The sequence below is a fragment of the Periplaneta americana genome, chromosome 1 (genome assembly GCF_040183065.1).
Source record: "Periplaneta americana isolate PAMFEO1 chromosome 1, P.americana_PAMFEO1_priV1, whole genome shotgun sequence".
Lineage (NCBI taxonomy): Eukaryota > Metazoa > Arthropoda > Insecta > Blattodea > Blattidae > Periplaneta > Periplaneta americana.
Genome location: NC_091117.1, coordinates 18,190,810 through 18,213,273, shown reverse-complemented (window position 1 = coordinate 18,213,273; position 22,464 = coordinate 18,190,810). Strand labels below are relative to the sequence as shown.

Sequence of the window (22,464 nt, the reverse complement as noted above, 5' to 3'; positions counted from 1 at the left end):
AAGCGAGATGGTATGCGACGGTATGGAATACTGCCACTGGTTTCTATGGCCAGAAAACATACCGTCACTGAAAAAATATGATGGTAAAAATTTGTTTATATATTTCTTCACAGCAAAGAGTACTATCTGTTTACTTCGTAACTCTAAAGGCCCATTCACAATGAAAATTAAACATAACCGTAACATAAACACAGAAGTTTGCACCCAGGCTACCAAATGGGATCATTCACAATGATTCACATAAGCATTGACATAAACATTACCGTAAGACGTTAACATGAAAGTTTGCGAACTCCAAACTTTCATGCTTATGCTTACTTGATTTTCAAACAGAACACAATCGTGGAGTGCTCAAGTATACGACAGAATATGAGGAAATGGCGTCGTTGTTATGTTCCCATGGTTACCAAGTATGTTCGCTGTTATGTTTATGTTCCCATCGTGAATGATGGTATGACTTCTTGATTTTACCGCAACGTTTATATTCTTAAGTTAACGCTTACATTATGTTTAATTTTCATTGTGAATGAGCCTTAAACCACAGCCTTCTGCAACTGAATTCAACGTGTATTTGGAGATGTTTATTAGATAAGTCCAACCCTTGGAATGATTACAACGGGTAGTATTTCAAGTATAGAAGGCTGTGGTCTGAAGCTTGTGGTGCTCATTGTTGCCAATTTAGTGACTGTCATTTTTGTTGCACTTTTTATTAATAATTAAGTATGGCACTTTGAAGCTTTAACATTATTTTAAATGCTAAGTCTCAAAGGACATTGTAAAATGATTTAGTAAATTACTGAAGTAACTTGGAATTATTTTATTAAGACATTTAATGTGTTGCGTAAGCTCCAAAGATTCACATTACTGACTGCACGAAACAATTTATTGTATACATCATTTATGCCTATATTGTAAGGGAGGGGTATGCCAGAGGAAAATCTTGGGATAGTATACCACGTCGCATTGTATCCTTCACCTGACATAATTAGGAACATTAAATCCAGACGTTTGAGATGGGTAGGGCATGTAGCACATATGGGTGAATCCAGAAATGCATATAGAGTGTTACTTGGGAGGCCAGAAGGGAAAAGACCTTTGGGGAGACCGAGACGTGGATGGGAAGATAATATTAAAATGGATTTGAGGGAGGTGGGATATGATGATAGAGACTGGATTAATCTTGCTCAGGATAGGGACCAATGGCGGGCTTATGTGAGGGCGGCAATGAACCTCCGGGTTCCTTAAAAGCCAGTAAGTAGTAGTATACCACGTCTGGTTTTTTCCCACTTCTCTCACTGATTCTACCCATTCTTCGCCATATGGAAATCTTTAGACCAGAAATGTTCGTACGTTGTTTAAAAAATCACTGGGGCAAAAGGACTTGTTCTCCCCCATACCCAAACGAGCTCGACAACAACCCCTGCTCCCCCCTCATCCTGGAGTCAGCACCGATGACTGTTATGTATAGTCAAATTACATTAATAATTTGTTTCATTATTGCAGAATAAATCGAAATCTGGAAAGCAGAGAGCCAATTCGAGTTCTTCAAGCATGGGAACGCCAGAAAAGTCCGGAGCCATGCCTCGTAGGGCAGGGAAGACCATGATATCATCCTCTGACTCATCACGCACATCGTCCCCTGCGATGCGACGCTCCACCTCGAGTGGTGAAGGGTCTGGCAGGGGCAGGGCTGCGACTGTCGGGAGTGGTTCCAGCAGGAACTTGCTGAGGCGATCCGAGACCCCACCAGGCAAAGAAATCAGGAGCAAGAAGCGAAAAGAGGAAGTGACAACAATGTCAACCGATTCTCTGAGTGAGGTCCAGTCTAACGGGGGTGGCAAGCGCTCAGTGAGAGAAATTAGTGACAGTGTTACGAGCCGCAGCTGCATCTCCACACGCCCAGACACGCCCTCAGTCAGGCGTAAGCTCAGAGGCGAGGAAGTGGTGATGTCAGCTGACTCGTTGGCGGAGTCTGTGGCAAGTGGAGAGAAGCTGCCACCGAAGGTGGAGACTAGTGCGAGTGCTCCAAGTTGCAGCCTGGGAACCACTCGCCCGGACACGCCACCGGTGAAAGAAAGGGGGAGGAAATGTCTCGGTAGGATTGGGGTAGATGTAACAATGTCAACGGATTCACTGTCCGCCACTGAACAGTCGTACACTGGAGATTCTTCCGCAGGAAGGAAGACAGAGGTAGCAAAAATAGTGACAATCCCAAAATCACCGATCCTAAGAGGGTCGCAGCAGTCTGGCATCAGGCAGGATGGAAGCAAAACTAATTTAACGAAAGGAACAAAAGCTGCGGATACAAGAAGTGAGAATAATCAGCCTAGATCGCCAGCTACTGCTGCTAGGCGTGTGGTGATGCGACAGACCATAGTGTCACCGCGCGATTCCCCAACCTTTAGACTCCGATCCGGTGTTACATCGTCCCCATACACCGGATCACCTTCCTTGAGAAGGAGCCTTCTGCTTGCAACGAGATCCCCTACAAACGACAATGCAGGCATTGTGAACAACAATGCAAAAGTAGCGACACCAACCAAATCAGTCATTTCTGCCAAGTCGGAAAAGGCTGTTAAGTCTGTATCCAGTCCGTCAACCAGCACCGTTTGCAACAAGCGAACCCCCACCAGGCTACAAACCCGCAGTCAGGCAGTTGCGAGTCCGGTGAAGAACGGCAGTGATTCGGGAAAGGGAAGCGGAAGAGTCCTCGGGAAAGATTCAGTAAGAATTAATACAGCCGGTAAGGTAATTACAAACGTGAGTAAAACCAATAACAATGCTACACGAAAAGTGATTTCAAATGGTTCTATCAATGGGAAGAATAAACAGAACAATAATGAAACACCCACACTGAGTAAGAAAGGGGAACCCTCGGAGGACAAGCCGCCTTCTGTGGGTTCTCGTTCTGGTACCTTCCTCAAGGACGAACCTACAATTTTAAAGAAACCAGATGTTGACAATGTACAAGAATAAGTCGCTCACTGTGCTGTGTATCATACACTTGCTCATGGTAATTAGCTTAAGCCAGTAATTAATGTGCAATCAATGTTAATGGCTCACATTTCAACTTAAGGTATGCTTTATTTTTCTGGGAAATTTACAAGTGTTAAAATTCCCGTTGTAATATGCATAGTATCAAAGACAATATGGGTATGGTTATATAATTGAAAGGATTAAATGTGCATGTATATGTGTGTATATTAGCGATGGAGTGGGTATAAGAGAAGTTGATACAGTGTTATCAAACCAGCACACAAATCTTAGCTAGTCATGGCGCCATCCGCGGCTTGTATATAAATGTTTAAAAGTTTAAGAGAAAAGCTTGCAGAAGTGGTTTAAAAAGAGTACTATATCTAGAACATTTAATGGCAGTCTATTTTAGAATATATTTATTATCTATAGCATATATATGTGTTTATATAATATATATTTGTTTTTAATTTGCAGTGTACATGAAAATATGTTCTTATGTGAGGGATGGAAAAGCGAAGCAAAATGTCCAATTTTCTTAAAAGTTTATATAACATTTTATAAAAATGCATCAAGATATTAGGTTTATTAAAAGTCAGCTGTTATAACGGTGCATATTGTCAAATATAATAATTATTTTTACAGTTGCGTAATATCTTAATTTGAAAAGATGTTAAAAAAAATTGGGGCCCAAATTGTAGAACAATGATACAAGCCTGATAACATTCCACTGTGGAGTGTGGTGGCCATTGTGAAATGTATGCATTTAGTCTTTCCCCCCCAATCCTATTTGTAATTTTAGTACATTAAAGTTGGACATTCTGAAACCAGAACATGCATTTACCTGTTCCATGGAACAGGTAGAAGGGAAGGAAACCGAGAAAGGAAGGAGCACTGTACTATCATAACAGATAATATTTGTACAGTTTTTAACATGTACTTTCTGGTTTTCATTTTACAGTCTGCAGAATTCACTTCACCACAGTAAGCGAAAGTAAAACTCTAGACTTCACAACAGTAGGAATGTTAGTAGTGCCGTAAAATTGTTCAGCATTCAAAGTCCAGGAAAGTTAAATGATGTATTATCAGTTTCATGTCATAAAATCTTCTTTTACTCTATTCAAAATATAGGCGTGCCATTTCAACTTCACAGGTCTTGCCATCTTCCCTAAGTCTGCCCTGTTGTCATTTTAGGTTTTAATGATACACTGTTTTAGGAAATCTCTTCTGAATAAATATTATTTGTATCTCGCAATATTCTGAATTTACTTTGAACTCGTTTCTCTTTATTTTATCCAATTTAGTACAGATTTTTTATTCGACAAGATTCCCATTTCAGCTAATTGTATTCGAGTGTATTCATCTAGATTTTTGCAGCAATGAATTGATTACAGCCATTACTTCATACAAATATATTTCACCGTCATTTATATTGAAATGTTATCTGATTTGCTTCACAGATGGCTTGAAAACTACTGGTTATGATTTATATTATTGCCATTATTTTTTTAATCGAAATTAGTATTTTCATTAAATTCTAAAATTTTAGTTTTATGTGATCATATTTTAAGCCAGAATGTAAACAGTATCAATATTTTGCAGTTTTTGTTCAAGTTTTTACTTTTGCATTTTTGGGCTGTTATTCTATTTCAATTTCACAAGTCTTGCCATCTTCCTCCAAGAGTACCCTGCTGTCATAAATGTTATTTGTTTCTCGCAATATTCTGAATTTACTTGGAACTCATTTCATTTTAATTTATCCAGTTTCGTACAGCTTTTTATTGGACAAGATTCCCATTTCAGCTAATTGTGTTAGAGTGTATTCATCTAGATTTTTGCAGCAATGAATAAATGTTGATTACAGCCATTACTTCATACAAATATATTTCACCGTCATTTATATTGAAATGTTATCTGAATTGGTTCACATATGACTTGAAAACTCTGGTTATGATTTATATTATTGCCATTATTTTTTTAATCGAAATTAGTATTTTCATTAAATTCTAAAATTTTAGTTTTATGTGTTCATATTTTAAGCCAGAATGTAAACAGTATCAATATTTTGCAGTTTTTGTTCAAGTTTTTACTTTTGCATTTTTGGGCTGTTATTCTATTTCAATTTCACAAGTCTTGCCATCTTCCTCCAAGAGTACCCTGCTGTCATTTTAGTTTGTAGTGGTGCATTGTTTTAAGAATCTGTTTTTCTCCCTTCTGAATAAATGTTATTTGTTTCTCGCAATATTCTGAATTTACTTGGAACTCATTTCATTTTAATTTATCCAGTTTCGTACAGCTTTTTATTGGACAAGATTCCCATTTCAGCTAATTGTGTTAGAGTGTATTCATCTAGATTTTTGCAGCAATGAATAAATGTTGATTACAGCCATTACTTCATACAAATATATTTCACCGTCATTTATATTGAAATGTTATCTGATTTGCTTCACAGATGGCTTGAAAACTACTGGTTATGATTTATATTATTGCAAAATTTTTTTAATCGAAATTAGTATTTTCATTAAATTCTAAAATTTTAGTTTTATGTGATCATATTTTAAGCCAGAATGTAAACAGTATCAATATTTTGCAGTTTTTGTTCAAGTTTTTACTTTTGCATTTTTGGGCTGTTATTCTATTTCAATTTCACAAGTCTTGCCATCTTCCTCCAAGAGTACCCTGCTGTCATTTTAGTTTGTAGTGGTGCATTGTTTTAAGAATCTGTTTTTCACCCTTCTGAATAAATGTTATTTGTTTCTCGCAATATTCTGAATTTACTTGGAACTCATTTCATTTTAATTTATCCAGTTTCGTACAGCTTTTTATTGGACAAGATTCCCATTTCAGCTAATTGTGTTAGAGTGTATTCATCTAGATTTTTGCAGCAATGAATAAATGTTGATTACAGCCATTACTTCATACAAATATATTTCACCGTCATTTATATTGAAATGTTATCTGAATTGGTTCACATATGACTTGAAAACTCTGGTTATGATTTATATTATTGCCATTATTTTTTTAATCGAAATTAGTATTTTCATTAAATTCTAAAATTTTAGTTTTATGTGTTCATATTTTAAGCCAGAATGTAAACAGTATCAATATTTTGCAGTTTTTGTTCAAGTTTTTACTTTTGCATTTTTGGGCTGTTATTCTATTTCAATTTCACAAGTCCTGCCATCTTCCTCCAAGAGTACCCTGCTGTCATTTTAGTTTGTAGTGGTACATTGTTTTAAGAATCTGTTTTTCTCCCTTCTGAATAAATGTTATTTGTTTCTCGCAATATTCTGAATTTACTTGGAACTCATTTCATTTTAATTTATCCAGTTTCGTACAGCTTTTTATTGGACAAGATTCCCATTTCAGCTAATTGTGTTAGAGTGTATTCATCTAGATTTTTGCAGCAATGAATAAATGTTGATTACAGCCATTACTTCATACAAATATATTTCACCGTCATTTATATTGAAATGTTATCTGAATTGGTTCACATATGACTTGAAAACTCTGGTTATGATTTATATTATTGCCATTATTTTTTTAATCGAAATTAGTATTTTCATTAAATTCTAAAATTTTAGTTTTATGTGTTCATATTTTAAGCCAGAATGTAAACAGTATCAATATTTTGCAGTTTTTGTTCAAGTTTTTACTTTTGCATTTTTGGGCTGTTATTCTATTTCAATTTCACAAGTCTTGCCATCTTCCTCCAAGAGTACCCTGCTGTCATTTTAGTTTGTAGTGGTACATTGTTTTAAGAATCTGTTTTTCTCCCTTCTGAATAAATGTTATTTGTTTCTCGCAGTATTCTGAATTTACTTGGAACTCGTTTCATTTTAATTTGTCCAGTTTCATACAGCTTTTTATTGGACAACATTCCCATTTCAACTAATTGTATTTCAGCATATTCATTTAGATTTTGCAGCCATTATTAAAAGTTTGTACAACCATGACTTTAAACAAATGTATTTTAGAATATATCAATCAAAGTATAAAACATTAAATAAATTCCAAGCTTGTACAATAAAATGGCTTGAAAACTACTGTTTACGAGTTATATTATTTCCATTTCATTTATCGAAATTATTATTTTCCATTAAATTCTAAAAAAAATTTAGTTTTATGGATTCATATTTTAAGTCAAAATGTAAACATTTTTCAGCTTTTGTTCAAGTTTTTACTTTTCCATTTTTGGGTTTTTATTATCATATGGTTGAACACATTAAAAATTTAATAGTCTATTAGATTTTTTGTTACTGTGTAATATTTTTATGCTACTTTATGTGCAATCGAATTATTTTAAGTCCAGTTCTGTGGGGATGAAAGATAGGACAAAATGGTAGAAGTACAGTCAAAACAAAGGAATAAATTCTGTTCAGAGACTGCTAGAAATGGTGATACTTTTTTTGATTTTCTAATGCAGGATGCTTTGAGTTGCTTAATCGTAAACTGTGACCTGCATGAAGTGAGGAGTTTCAATGGTGGAAACAACTTAACTCATTATCACCTATTTCTGGCTTGTGAAGTTTTTCAGAAGACTCATTCTTCATCATTATTGTGTTTCAGTGTGTCAGAGGGTTTCATTTTCACTAGGCACCAACTAGTTTTTCCTCTATTATATCTTAAATTGGCTGATGTTTGAAGAGTAAAGCACATGTATTAAATAAACTTTGTGGGGGAACATGTTTAGAGTATTAGTGCCTCATTTTGCGAGTTGGTCTGTTGTCTAATTTTCTACTCAGTGAAATGAGACAGTGTCTTTGTCTTTTGTAACTAGTTAAGGGACTTTACAATAGTTTGGCATTCCTGAACTTTCGTGAAGCTGGCAGACTTTTGTTAAAATTGCTATATTTTAAGAGACATTTGATAAAGTACATAATGTTGACCAATTTGCTTTGGCGAAGAATGAATATAGATGTAACACTTCCAGAAGTGATTTTTTTCAAATCAGGAATGTTGTTGTACTGCATCTTGGAGTTCTATTTTCGTTGATAAAAGAGTACTAATATTGTTTTGTCAGTGTCACGTGCCATCTGATGGAAAGAGTGCTCTTTCTTTTCTCGTGCTTATAATTAGGTGTATATTAAACGTGTGTTTTCTTTCAGTGTTTCATATGTGTGTGTTTAACCCCGCATGTAAGCGGTAAGCCTCTCTCCAAGTGCCCAAGTGTAACGCCCCTGCATTTAATTAATTTTATTTTTATCTGGAAGCATATTGCTTTCAAAGTTGAAGTAAATGAAATAACATGAAAAGGAAGTTTTATAAGAACAATAAAACCTAAAACCTCTTTTTTTCTGTCATATTTATCATTAAGAAAGTTTAATTCTTTTTTGGTGGTGGGTCTGGAGGAAGTTGAAGTAATTATTTAAGAAAGAAAATATGTAGAGTTAGTAATTTCTATTTTAAAAACTTTAAAATCTTCCCTTAGCGAGTTTTATAATTCTTCAAATTTATGTGATAGAGTCCATTATTATTTTTTTAACAAAACAATGTTTTTTAAATAAGTTTTGTTTAATGCTGCATCAGTTTGTCTAAAATGTACACATTTAAGCCTGTTATTTTTAGTAAAAATTCAGATTGAGTTTAACATAGTAAAAGTGGCTGATCTCTCTCTCCTATAACTCTTCTGCTTACGAAAGAACACTGTTGCCAACATATCGCCATGCAATCTCGCTAACTTTTCAGACAAAATAGCTTAATTTCTCCAAATTTTGTTAAAAAATCCCCACAAATGTCGCTAAAAATTAATAATAATAAATATCACACTAAATAAAAATAAGAAAAACATATATATGTGGAGAAAAATATAATTTCCTCGTCGTCACTTCTGTGAAGTCTGTTGTATTGTTGACGGCTGTGATGTTGAGGTGGTAGGCTGTGGGAACAGCTGGTTGTGAATATACATTGCACTTGATCCAGTCATTGACACTACACTTTCTGGCTAGTTGTAAGTGTGGAAATTTTCACCTAAGTCTTTGACCACAAACTTTTTGTGAAATCTAGGACTTTTTATTAAACTATATTTATTTATTTGTCTAATGGCTAGTACATGATATTTACTATCATTGACTGAGGGAAAAACAAGAAAGTGGTGAACAAAACTACGGATTAAGTAATTAAAAACATTCGGGCTCTGGCTTCCCAGTAGCGGTCGACTTTCTTGGAGGATTTCAGAGCAGGGCATTTTGCAAGATGTTGTCTATCCATGTCTTCCTGTTGATGGCACAAAATGCGGGATGCTGATGGAAGGATGCCAAGACGATTGGCGACATAGACCTACCTCCACGTGGTGCATCCTGGACGCTTTGCGGCAAAATGGTCTATAATATGGCAAAGAAAATGAGAAAGCCAACAAATTGTCCTTTTAAGGATTACTCTGAACAACTTAAACTATATTAAAACCAGAAAAACTACAAAACTACAGTCTCATTTGCGTCAAAAGAACTGTCGGCACAAAATTCCAAAACTCAACTGCCAGGGTCAGTTCAGAGTGGAAAATCTCCGCGTTGCTGGGGAGAACCAAGATTACATTAGGTGCAGCTTGTGACTTCTCAAAGTTTCCACTGTTTACGAGTGTTGGAACAGTAGCATTGAAGGAGAGACCTCACCCGTGGGAATCATTGAATCAGCATTTTTCACCCCTGACATCGCAGGCGATGCCCCTGATCACAGATACATGTGATCAGGGTTTTCAGGTATGAATCATGCACCCATGCCTCTTCAGTTGAATGTTTTAGCTTCAAATAATTTAAAAAGTGGAAGAATCAGCAGAAAAGTCGCTAAACGTATTTAACAAAATTTGTCGCCGAGACTGATTAAAAATTCCCTAAATTTAGCGACTTATCGCTAAATATGGCAACACTGCAAAAGAACACACTGACTTTTTACCCTAGTTGAAGTGTAAAAAAAAACACAGTTTTAATTTATATATGTATTAAAAAATTACTTTCAGTTTGAAATTGCCAGTCTGTTTTGTTATTGGTCATCATTTTAAAATTTATTTTAGTCTCATTTCTGTCTCTGGCAACCCTCAACTTCAGAAATACTTTATAATTTTGATTGTTGTTGTCAAAAACGGCGATGGTTATCAAAATGATACCATTTGAATCATTTAAATATATGTTTTACACACAATTCATGTCGAGAATTGAACCCAGTTGATTATAAGCGGTTTTTCTTACAGGTTGTACATAATTATACATTACAAGAAAGACCATCCCTTATCACAATGTATTCCTTTCAATTAACGAAGCCTAATAATTAATTAATCCATTACATTGCTAGTGGACCTTGCACGCAATTAAGTAATTTATAATTCAGAAAAATTCAATAGGTTGATGTCAATTACCGAATTGTGTGGTTCATTTCCATTTTGTTTATTGTTAAACTGTGATTAGCTGGGGTTCCAGGGCCAGTCACGTGATTTATAACATTACAAAACCCTCAAGACTTGGATGCATGATCCTCCTAAAACAGCAGTTGTATTAAGTTAATGAAAGTTCTTCTGTGCCATTGTAATGCCATAGATAGGATAATCTCTTCAGTGAACAGATGAAAAACAGTAAGAATGCGGTTTTAGTGAGAGATGCATCATTTTTGTGATGTCACCCACTTTTTTCTTTTGTTGTTGCATGTGAAATTGTTAAAAGTTCTTGTAATTGAATTGAATTGAATTATTTTCATAGAGAAATGTTTGTATTTCCTCCATAAAGGAATGTTCATGTTTGCGTGGTTTTTTTTTTATTATTTATTGTTATTATTATAAATTTCCTCCTTTCCCAGAAACTTTTTATTCAATATTGTTGTACATAGGTAGAAATCAAGATTGTTTTACTGTAAGTGTACTTACATTCGTATATACACACACCACTTAAATTACAGATATAATTTTGTATGTGTGTGAAATACCTTCCTTTTCATTTTATGTCATTTTCTTATACTCATATTTTCTCGTAAGGGGTTTTCTTACATTGAAGTGATGTTACGTGTAAGGTTGGTTGAACTTCATTCCTGAAGATTTGAAATCTTTTTCTTTGTGATATTAGTGAAATCTTTTTGATTGTTGTCTGATGTAACAGATTGTAAATGTCGTGCTAAGAGTGATAAGACTATTTATCACTCCCGGCATTTTCTGCTCTTATTATGCCCTGTAAAAATTATTGTCCTTACTGAATGTTGTTTTGGATTATGGCAGTGTGTTCTCTTGTGTTAATATTTGCAGTCATGAAAAAATATTTGTAACCAGTAGTGTCTACGAATGTTCTTTGCTCTCTTAGGTTGTAAGATCTTTACAAGAATTTGCCCTCTATGGCTGTCAGGTGTAATCTGGTACAACATTTACAAATTGCTAGTTGCATATAAATTGTACATGCTCAGAATGATAACTGCGTAAGTACTTGCAAAGTGAACTGAACAAAGAATACATTTTAGTTCCCTTATTGTGTAGACGTCACTTGAAGTATGGACTTTGTGTTTTGATAGTTTTTATATGGTGTTAGGTTGTTCAATCTGTGATAGCTAGTCTTGGAATTAAAGAAAACTTACAGTTTTCCCCAACTGTAAGGCAAATGTCAGGTAATCTCTGTCGAATCCTTGGCCTCATCTTGCTATCACCAATTTCATGACACTAAATAACCTCGTAGTTGATACAGCGTCGTTAAATAACCAAATTAAAAAAACATAATTTTACTTTCTTTTAATCATTTTGGTGAATGTAAAGTTGAATAAGCATGAATTTATTTTTCGTTAAAAGTGAGTTCTTTTGGGCCGAAGTATGGTGTAATTTCTTATTATATATACACAAAAACTTAAACTTATCTTTTTTAATCCAAATGCCATGTGTGACATCACTCCACACAAAATGTAGCACGTCGTGAAATAATCTAAAAAAAAAAAAAAAATAAAAAATAATAAAAAAAAAAAGATGTAGCTAATGAGAAAGACAAGCTATGATGTGAATTGGTGTGTCGTTCATTGCTGATAAAAATTAGGTTTTGTGTGTATTCTTTGCTTTTCTATCAAATGGGTTTAGTTTGATTGGGCAGTTCCATTACGAGTGTTGGAAGAGTTTCTCGTGTTAAACATTGCATGGATACGTGGATGTGGATTTACACTGTGCCATTTACTAACAGAAAAATAATGGAGTAGTAGCAGGTTAAGTTGGAGTGCCAGCAAACACTATTTGTTGCCATAAAGTTATTGTACACAAAAATTATATTAATAATTTCTTGGTATAGTAATGTGTATCGAAGAAGAAATACAAATGTACGGTAAAGAACATTCACAGACACTATTTGGTTCATATGAAAGTCCGTTGATAATACGAGATACATTGTACAATTGTTCCATTAACTTCATTTGATTAGAAACTTTTTCGAGTTACTGTTTCTTGTAACTACTGTGAGGAATTTGTCAATTTCTTCGTTTTAATGGTGTTACTTCAGATTTATTGAGCAATGAATGCGAAATTATTTTAATATTATTTCAGTGAATATGGGTGCATAAATCAATGCTCTTTGTCTGATTCAGTCTTCCTGTAAGACGGAATTCACTTTCGTCTTCATGGAAAAATAACTTCCTTTGAGTCTGTACTGTATGGAAACCTAGATTCTTGAGCCACTGATTAAAAAGAAAACTCACTGGTCTTCAGCAAGTTCTACATACAATGTGAAATATATAATCTGAAATATTTTGTATTGCTATTTCTATTCCGATGCCACGTGAATCGATTGATATTGAATTAGAGTACTTCTGTATGACATTATTTGTACTTTAATGGAGTTTGAGTGATATTTATTACAGAAATGATGATATTACTGTTACTTGCAGAAGTAGAAGTGTTTGCAAGATTTTTCGTTGGAATCTCAAAGAGACTATTTAGTTCTGCCCTTCCCTTTAAAATGGAATAACTAAATATAAATATTGGCTTATTTTTTCAAAGATTTTTATAAATGTCAGGATTAATTTCTAGTTTCTTGTTGTTTTACTTTCTCTTCTTCAGATAGATAGAGCAATCTTTTTCAGTCAGACCACATCTTTGTACCATACCTATCATAAAAAAACGACAAAAGTAACCATCTAGAGTAGAAAAACGAAGTTGTACAAATACAATGTGAAACACTGCTCATAGTTTTAACATGCAAAAACGGAACTCTTCCTCCCCTTTCCCCTCCTGTGTGGTTATTTTACTGTCACCTTCATATGTTTCCTCTCCATCCCTCTGTTTCACAACAGTGGCATTTGATTATTCATTTTGGTTCAAACATTCACTTCTAGATGTAACATTGGTTATTAATGGAGAAAAATTCGCTCTGGCACCGGAGATCGAACCCAGGACTCCCAGTTCTACGCACGGGGTGCTCTAATCACTGAGCTATGCCAAGGCTGAATCCACAGCACTGGATCGAATCTATCTCCTTTGGTATTTTTTCTGTGGATTGAGCCTTGGCGTAGCTCAGTGGTTAGAGCACCCAGTATGTAGAACTGGGGGTCTCAGGTTCGATCCGCAACACCGGAGCGAATTTTTCTCCATTAATAAGCAATGATAACCGTAAAAGATAATTCCGTAGGACCAAAAAATTAATCTTTACGTAGATCATTCGCCCAACAGTGTATATATATTGTGGAGTCCCGGCCGCCAAGTCACTCAAATGAGTGGGCTTCTTGTGTGATGACAGTTTACTTAATATATATGTGTCAATATATATGAGGAGTGGAGTAAGGCCACTAAGGAAAAATACCAAAGGAAAAAGATTCGATCCGGTGGTGTGGATTGAGTCTTGGCATAGCTCAGTGTTTAGAGCATCCATTGCGTAGAACTGGGAGTATCGGGTTCGATCCCCGGTGCCGGAGCGAATTTTTCTCCATTAATAACCAATGGTAATCATAACAGATAATTCTGAAGGACCAAAAAATTAATCCTTAGGTAGATGTAACATGCCAGAGCTGTAAACCTTTCCCTACACTTTTCACAGATTGATGCAGAAATTATACTTCCCCCCCTCCCCCCAGGAATGTTAACATTATTGTTTGTGGTATGGCTGAGGAAGATTGCCAAAAACTGTTGCCTTCTGTTTGAACTGAAGATTTTCATCTAGTGTTGCAATTGTAGTTGATCCTTTCTGTACTGTCTCCTATAGATCACATTTTGTACTTTGTGTTATCTGATGACCATGCACATTGTTGAATCAGTCTGTCTTTAAAAAGGGGAAATTTGCTGCTAGTGAAGACCTGTGCACTGGAATGCTGTATTAACACAGAAGAAATCTCTCTCCTAAATGGTTTTCTCATTGGTACAGTTGGAATGCCATTTTTTGTGTGTACCTGAGAGTAACATAAGGGCAGTTCTTCAAAGGGAACTCTTCACAAGAGCAAATTGTTACCATACAAACTAACCACTTTGTTTTCTGTTTGCTTATTTGTCATAATGTAATGTCTGAAATGCCTAAATGCATCAATTTCAATTATATATTACAGATACGTAAAACAGCTGAGTAACACGTGTTAAATTAAAAGAAGTACAAATTATATTCTAAGTCTCCTTGCAGTGTGGACATACATTCGTCATAATAAATAATAAGGTACAACATTTTTCATATTTATGTAACAGTATTGAACTGTGTTCGCGTTCTTATATTGTTTTAATGTTTAATTTCACTTAACTACCGATATATCATGGCTTGCCATATTTACCACTTCAGTAGGTTTTGTTTGAAAATAACCTGAAAACAAAAGTGTCAGTTGTCTGCCATTTTGTGGTTATTACATTATCTTGAAAAATATATAACAAAAGTTGCTGTTTTTCAAGGGTGTGTCTTTCAACAAACATTATTCATGTACCTGGTGTACAAAAAAATATTATGACAAACTTATTGGACTGTTCAAAGCACATTATCAGAAACAAATTTGAGATGGGGAACCTATGTCCCGGAACAATTTAATAGGGTACTCACTGCAGATGATGAGGTGAGACAACACCACGGATATTGCAAAGGGTAAGACATTTATTATTTAGGCACTATAATGCCTGCATTGTTAATGAAGACTCATCCTTTGAGCATTCAAACTAATAAAAAGTTACAAGAAATTGATCTGTTCTTATTAAACCTAACACTTCCTGGAAAACAACTGTGTTGGAAAGGATGCTATTCAAGGGATGAATAAGATTATTTTAAGACAGAAAACTCGGAAAAGATTGTTTCCAGATAAAAGTTTATCTCTATCTGTTTTTTATAATGTGCTTACACAGCTCTGTAAGTTCGTAGCAATTATTTTTATACACCCAGTACATTTATTTAATGAATCTGCATGACGTCCATCGGAAAAATTCTTATGTTGATTATTTTGAAATGTTGGGAGATGAGAATTTGTAATGAATGGAAAGATACTGAATACCAAATCATCTGTACAAATTTTTAACTGAAATTGGATCTCTTTAATAAAATAGGTAGTGCCAACATCCCCTAAGAAAAAGGCAGTTATTCATATGATAGAATAATATTTGTATGGACATACCAAATGCTCGAATTTATGTAACCACAATCGGAAATACTTTATTTTTGTTGAAAAGCATAACATTCAATTATTTTCTATTGTCTTTTCGAAGAGACAATGCTCACAAATGCTGTGTGCCATAAACACTAACCAAGTTTACATTTATGTTATTTACAAAATGTTTGTTTTTCGTTTGTGAAGAATATTATATGATTAAGATGCTTTCTGTGTTGGAAAAAATTGTGTTAAAATTTGATATTCAATGGAATTATCTTACACAGTAATTTTTACTTGAGAATTTCTTACTAAGTTACTTGATTTTAATACACGGAAAATCACTCAGAATTTATAATAATGACTCAAGAGAGAATAACAGAATTCATAAAGACGCAGTTAAAAGTGTTTCATATTCCAGTATTTTGTAAAATGTATCGTGTTAAAATGTAACAAGTTCACCAAGGGCGTGTGTAGGAATTTGTTTTAGTGGGGGTAAAAAAAAAAAGAAGAAGAAATCTATAGAATAGTCTGTTGAACTAAAACTCTACTATATTACTTAAAGAGGATTGTTTATTTTTTCAAGCGAATTATTTATTTAACATTGCTGGCTGATTTATTTATTATTTAAGTAAATTCTTATTTCAGATGGAAGGTAGAAATATTTATCACATCTTTTATTTCAGAGTTTAACAACTAACTACCATTTCTACGAATTTTTATAAACTTTTTCCTGAGTGAAGATTTAAATTACTTCCATATACGTTGTTTAATTTTCTAATTTCAGTTAGGAGTGAAGTGAAGAAATGAGTAGCTTAGTTGGTAGAGAAACTGGCTACAGACTGGAAGATCGAGAGTTCAATTCCGGGTGGTGATGGGATTTTCTCATTCATAACAGCCCTGAGGTTCATTCAGCTTCCTATCAAATTGAGTACCAGGTCTTTTCCAGGGGTTAAAAACAGTCAGAGCATTACTAACCACATCACCTTATTCTAGTGCCAAGATCAAGAAAGCATGGAGCTCTACCTCCATGTCCTCCAAACGCCTTCATGGCATATATAGAGGATACCTTAGAAACATTGTTACTTTCTCCCAGATATATGCAGAGTATTAAAAAGAAAACATTCAATATTTTGAGAGGTGGTAGTATTTAACAAAAGAAGAAAGAAAAATCTAATAAATATGGATGCTAAAATTAGTATATCCCGAGATATGAGTAGCCCTACTTGTTCAACATCATAGGAGATGCCCAATGTGGTTTCCATAAAAATAAATAAAAAAAATAAAGAAACTATTCAATATTTTAGAGCTGGCAGTAGTAATCGAAACAAAAATAAAGTCTAATAAACATGGGTTTTAAAATTAATTTTAAGACTCATGTTTATTAGATTTTTTTCGTCTGGTTTTAATGAATAGTAAACATGGGTTTTAAAATTAATTTTAGGACTCATGTTTATTAGATTTTTTTCATCTTGTTTTAATGAATTCTAAACATGGGTTTTAAAATTAATTTTAGGACTCATGTTTATTAGATTTTTTCGTCTTGTTTTAATGAATATTAAAAATGAGTTTTAAAATTAATTTTAGGACTTATGTGTATTAGATTTTTTCGTCTTGTTTTAATGAATACTACCACCACTCAGAATACTGAAGGCTCTTCTTTAAATTAAAATCGCATTGAGCATATCATATGATGATGAACAAGTACTCATATCTCGGAAAATATTAATTTTAGAACCCATGTTTATTATACTTTTTTTCCTTGTTTTGAAGAATGTCACAACCCTCAAAATATTGAATTTTTTTTTAACACTGTGCATATAGAATAATTATTCAAATCAACTTTACAGGGAGTTACACCTGAAAGCTTGATTTGCATAATACGAGACACTGTTCGTTAACAGAAAACCACAATTTAAGTCACACAGAGTTAGTGTGCACTCAATGTTGGTTGCTTGACGGTTGTCAGCCCACTTTGAGGTCTGTGGATATAGAGGGAAAAATTGGATCGGTGTCTGGTAGAGGTTCCGGGTAGCTTAGTTGGTAGAGCATTGGTACGTTTAACCAAAGGTCCCAGGTTCGATACCCGGGCCCAGAACAATTTTTCTCTCGAAATTATTCAAACCAACTTTACAGGGAGTTATACCTGAAAGCTTGATTTGCACTCTGCATATAATTCAGAACATGTACAATATTATTAATAATAATAATAATAATAATAATGGGTCTTTCCCGGGGGTAAAAGGCGGCCAGAGCGTGGTGCTGACCACACCGCCTCATTCTAGTGCCGAGGTCATGGAAAGCATGGGGCTCTACCTCCATGCCCCCCAAGTGCCTTCATGGCATGTTACAGGGATACCTTTACCTTTTTACCTTTTAATAATAATAATCGTCATCAGCAACATCATTTATTTCCTTGGCCTTATACATAATATTTTTCAATCTGACACACAATAATTTCGGAATACTGTATTCACTAATTCTTTTAACTTTTCATTTCAATTTGTTTCCATATTCCGCTACTTTTACTGTTAAGTATTTCAATTCTTTAAATAATTTTCGTAATTATTTTGTAGATGTGTACATCCTGTAACGTCTAAAAAAAATCTGCCATAACTTCATAAATCTCGAGTTCTATATTTTTATATATGTGTTAATTCCAGTGTTTGAGCATTTGCTACGTAAGTTCAGACATTTCCTTATGACCCTAAGCTTGCAGCTCAACATGCCATGAATTACATTATCTCTGAGTACAATGTGTTACGGGCAAGACTGCTAAAATGTCTTTGTGCATTGCTAGTCATCTTCTACCTTGGACATTCCTTTATTTGTTTGTATTTGAGGGATTCTGTATTTGTGTTGTTATATTTTAAACTTTTTGTTTTTTTTTTTTCTTTCAACTGTGATGTGTTATATGTTAAATATTATTGTTAAACCAGTGGTTCAAACTATAAAGAAACAAGTGCCATTTTCTGCAAGCTTTAAAGCTTTTTGAACAGAAGTTCAGACAGGGTGAAAGCTTTGGTCAATGTTTCAGAGTTAGCTTGAGTTTTTATTACATTTGAGATCCACTGGTTTATTTTACAAGAAGAGTACTTACAGAATTGTAAGACTTGAAGGGAATTCAATTATTAATGTTTCATAATTGTGCTCATTGTTTTTTTATAACAGTATTAGGATGGCCAGTTGCGATCTGAAAATGTATTGTTTAATAATCCCTCAAAATATTTTTCTCCTTCTCTGATGCTTTAAAATGATGACTAACAATATTTATGTGTGTGTAATGTGTGTGCGTGCATGCGCATGTGTGTATATGTTGTTAATTCATTTGAAATATTTATGATATTAAACATAATGTTGCACAAGTGTGACATAAGTTTCTACATTTCTAAAATGCAGGAGGCACAACTACATTACATGAATTTCACAATTATATATTTTATCTGCATTTAATGTAGGTTTACTTTTAATTTCTAACTCACTTCAAGTAGTTTCATAATATTTATATGTTGATTGTAATCATTTTGGGAAAGGTGCATAATTTATAATTTTCTGTATGACTCTTAGTTGTGTTGTTCAATGAAGTTCACATATTAACTCTCGTATGTATTATATATGAGATTTTTTCTTCTACGAAGTTCATACCAAATGTGACGAAATATCGATGTTGCAATTTAAAAAGGCCACGCAGAAACACAAAACTTGTGAGAAAAACTTCTGACATTTTCCTGCATCTTCATCAAATCACCATTCTAATCAGCTCATTCGTGTCACATTTCTAGAAATTCAAACATTACCTTGTGATACAACATTCTTCCATCATCCCACAGACAACTTTGCACAACCTGCTGAACAAACTTCTGAAAGTGGTCTCATATCTAACTTTTTTATAAAATGAAGCCAAGGATGTCTGATCAGGACCGTATGCAGAAATTCGTACCTATTTGCCTCTATACAGAAATTTGCATACTTTATTGTGTTTGAGAATTCGTTTTTTTCTTCTTTCCTTTCCCTAGATGGGAACAGATGCATTATAGGACCCACCCCGAGTATTCCATAGTATCGATTATATATTGTATATTTTCGATTATTATATCAAGTATGCCATCTTAACAGTACTAAATACATAGTACTATAAACATGTATAATTTAATGAAACCAACAATAATGATATTAAGCTCATATTAGTCACCTTTGCTATACAATATATTAAATTTTATTCAAAATAAAGTTAAAGAAACCAAACAAACCAAAGCTAAACTTTAAACACAGTAACATTAAACTTTCAAACAATACAACATTGGTATTAATACAACAATAAAATTAAGTTCATATTAGTCATCTTTATAATATATTATAAAATACTAATTCTACTCAATTTATACTGCATTTTTGGTCCAGAGAAAATATTAGTCTTTCACAAAAACACATTTTTACTAATATTTTCCTTGGACCAAAGAATTAAAAACAAAATTGGTGTAAAATTAGCATTTTACCATGGACCTCACTGTAGATGTTCCGTTTCAGCTTCTCCGTTATCCGAGTGATTTCACAAGTGCTGCGATACGGCGTTCCTGTGTCTATCATTTAATACCTTGTAATTTCCAATGACATCTCCACAGGAGTTCATCTCGTTTACTTTTAAATTTCTTCAGTCTCATCCCAGGATTGCATGTTTCGCAAAACATTTCACTCCTAAGTAAATCACATTCGCATAAAAAAACCATAAACATAGCCTACATGTCTTTATTCATGGATAAAGCTACTAAAAAGTTTACAACTTATTTATAATTCCATAATTTCCATTTCGAGGCCTACATTTTAAATCAAGAGGGAGAATTTGATCCACTTCTTTTTATATTTAACTATAGCATTCGAAATTGCCGCCATGATTATGATCAAACTAATTTACAACAATATTGATTGGTTGGCAACATAATGAAAACAATATATATCGATCATTTAATTGATCGAAACGCAACTTCCGTTGACCTTTTTTTGTGGCTTAGCATATTTTTATATTTAGGGTGGGTCCTATAATGCATCTGTTCCCCTAGATGCATGTCATTGTAGTGCATAATGTAGGATTTTTTTTTAACATATTCACTTGACTAGAATGACCTCAATGGAGAAGGAATTTCAATCCATCCCTCTTGATTCCTTCATTAAAAAAATGTGCAATGTGAGAACTTACTTTATTCATTGTTGGAGAACTTTCTTTTATTTCCTTTTCTACACTTACTTGTTATGCATTATGTGAAGTAGGTTTTGAGTATAGATATTCATTTAAATAGAATCAAATTTCAGATGTGCAGAGAAATAAGTAATTATTTTCTACATAAATATGACATCACAATGCATGTGTCTTCACAGAAAGAATATAGAGAAGGATGGGAACTTCTGTTTATGCTCCATACAGTTCAGAGCTGGTACCTTTCAGCCTTCAGCTGTATGTTTCCTGTATGTTCAGATGTGAGGCTACTATTTTGAGACCTATAAAATACCCAACATCTGTGCATTATTGTCTGTGGAGTACTAGAATGTACCATAAAGATATTTTTGAACTCTAGTAAAAGTTGCAAAATGGATTGATTTGATGGTGACTTCATGGAGAAGTAGGTGAAGATAAGATGTTGTTCTCGTAAAGAGTATGTCCTTGAACATGATATTGATGTGCTTTCGACTTCTGGTACACCCTCGTACTTCCTGAACATTCCAATGATTGTACTGAATTGTGTCCCTTAAAAAAAAAATAAGACGAAATCAAATTTGTAATGTCACAAAATGTACAACTATTATCTGAATCTGCTACAAATTCTGTGTTTGGACATAATTAATATTTTTGTCCTTGGAATAGCCTTACTGCAAATGGTTGTTGATATTATTTTTGTTCTTAAACAGACAATTTTATTGTAGTGTTGGATATACTCATTTAGAAAATATCTAGACTGGCCATATGCAAAATTAGAAAGTATTGTTCTTCTGATAAAGCTACTTTTCATTATTGTGCAGTATTGTAGTCTTACATTGCATATAGATTTACGTTACTACAAATCTGGTGTCACTGGTAGAGCTAAAGTTAATGTTTCATCTAAAATATAGTTGCTTTACTAAATCTTTGATTCGCAATAGTTAAAGGTAATTTTTAAGATTAATAGCCTAATATATAAATGTGCAATACGGCTTGTAAATGTGATTTACAGAATGAAGTATGTATCTCTTATGTTTACATCAATATATGACATTTTTATGAATTCTGAAGTTCCTTTATATTTGAATTACTATTTTATAAGTAAATGTAATGGTTGGTCCAATGTGCAAGTCACCAAAATGCATTTTATTTTCATCTTCTTGATATTAAACCTATATTCAGTGTCACGGTATTACTTCAGAAGTATGACATTTTTATTTTTATATGAGTTGCTGTATTTTAATGTATCCAGGGCATAATGCAATGGTGTATTTTAAATAAATAAGGTGCTTCAGTGAAATAATATTGCATGTTACACATTCTTTCATTAACACAGCTTCATTTGAAGTATATGATGAAAGGGGAATTAAAATATAAATTCTCTGTCACTAAGATAGATATTGTCAGCATTGGTAGATTAAGCCCGGTTCAGACGGTGCTAGTTTCTGTGATGGATTCCAAGGTGGCTGCGTGGATGGGTAGCCTGCATGCTGACTGGCTGGCTCCCGTGTTATCTACGGTGATGGTAGTTGTTCACACGGAGCTGGCTCTTTTCACAGTTCAAATTGGAAAATCATCTGCTGCTTCATCTGTTGCCAACACTCATGGTCAGAAAGAAACTAAACAGTGAGTGAAAAACAACTAAAGTCCTACATTAACGGTAGTAAATGTCGTAATAAAGTAATTAAGCCATAAGTGCAAAACAGCTAAAGTCCGATATTTAATTGTTTCTTAGAAACTAAAGAATATAGAAAAAACAGGTTTACTTGGAAAACAACGAACATGGCGACATGGTTTCAGTGGTGATATTA

General features: G+C 33.8%; 1 protein-coding gene across 2 annotated transcripts in view; it reads left to right on the top strand.

Moving 5' to 3' along the window:
• LOC138709819 (serine-rich adhesin for platelets) overlaps positions 1–21,248 on the top strand; it is an 83,681-nt gene extending 62,433 nt beyond the window's left edge. For both annotated transcript variants that reach the window (XM_069840647.1, XM_069840620.1), the window contains one exon: positions 1,504–21,248. In XM_069840647.1, coding sequence (XP_069696748.1) covers positions 1,504–2,976 — 1,473 coding nt within the window. In that variant the 3' untranslated portion in view covers positions 2,977–21,248. The remainder of the gene's footprint in view (positions 1–1,503) is intronic.
• Positions 21,249–22,464: the final 1,216 nt, after the last annotated feature.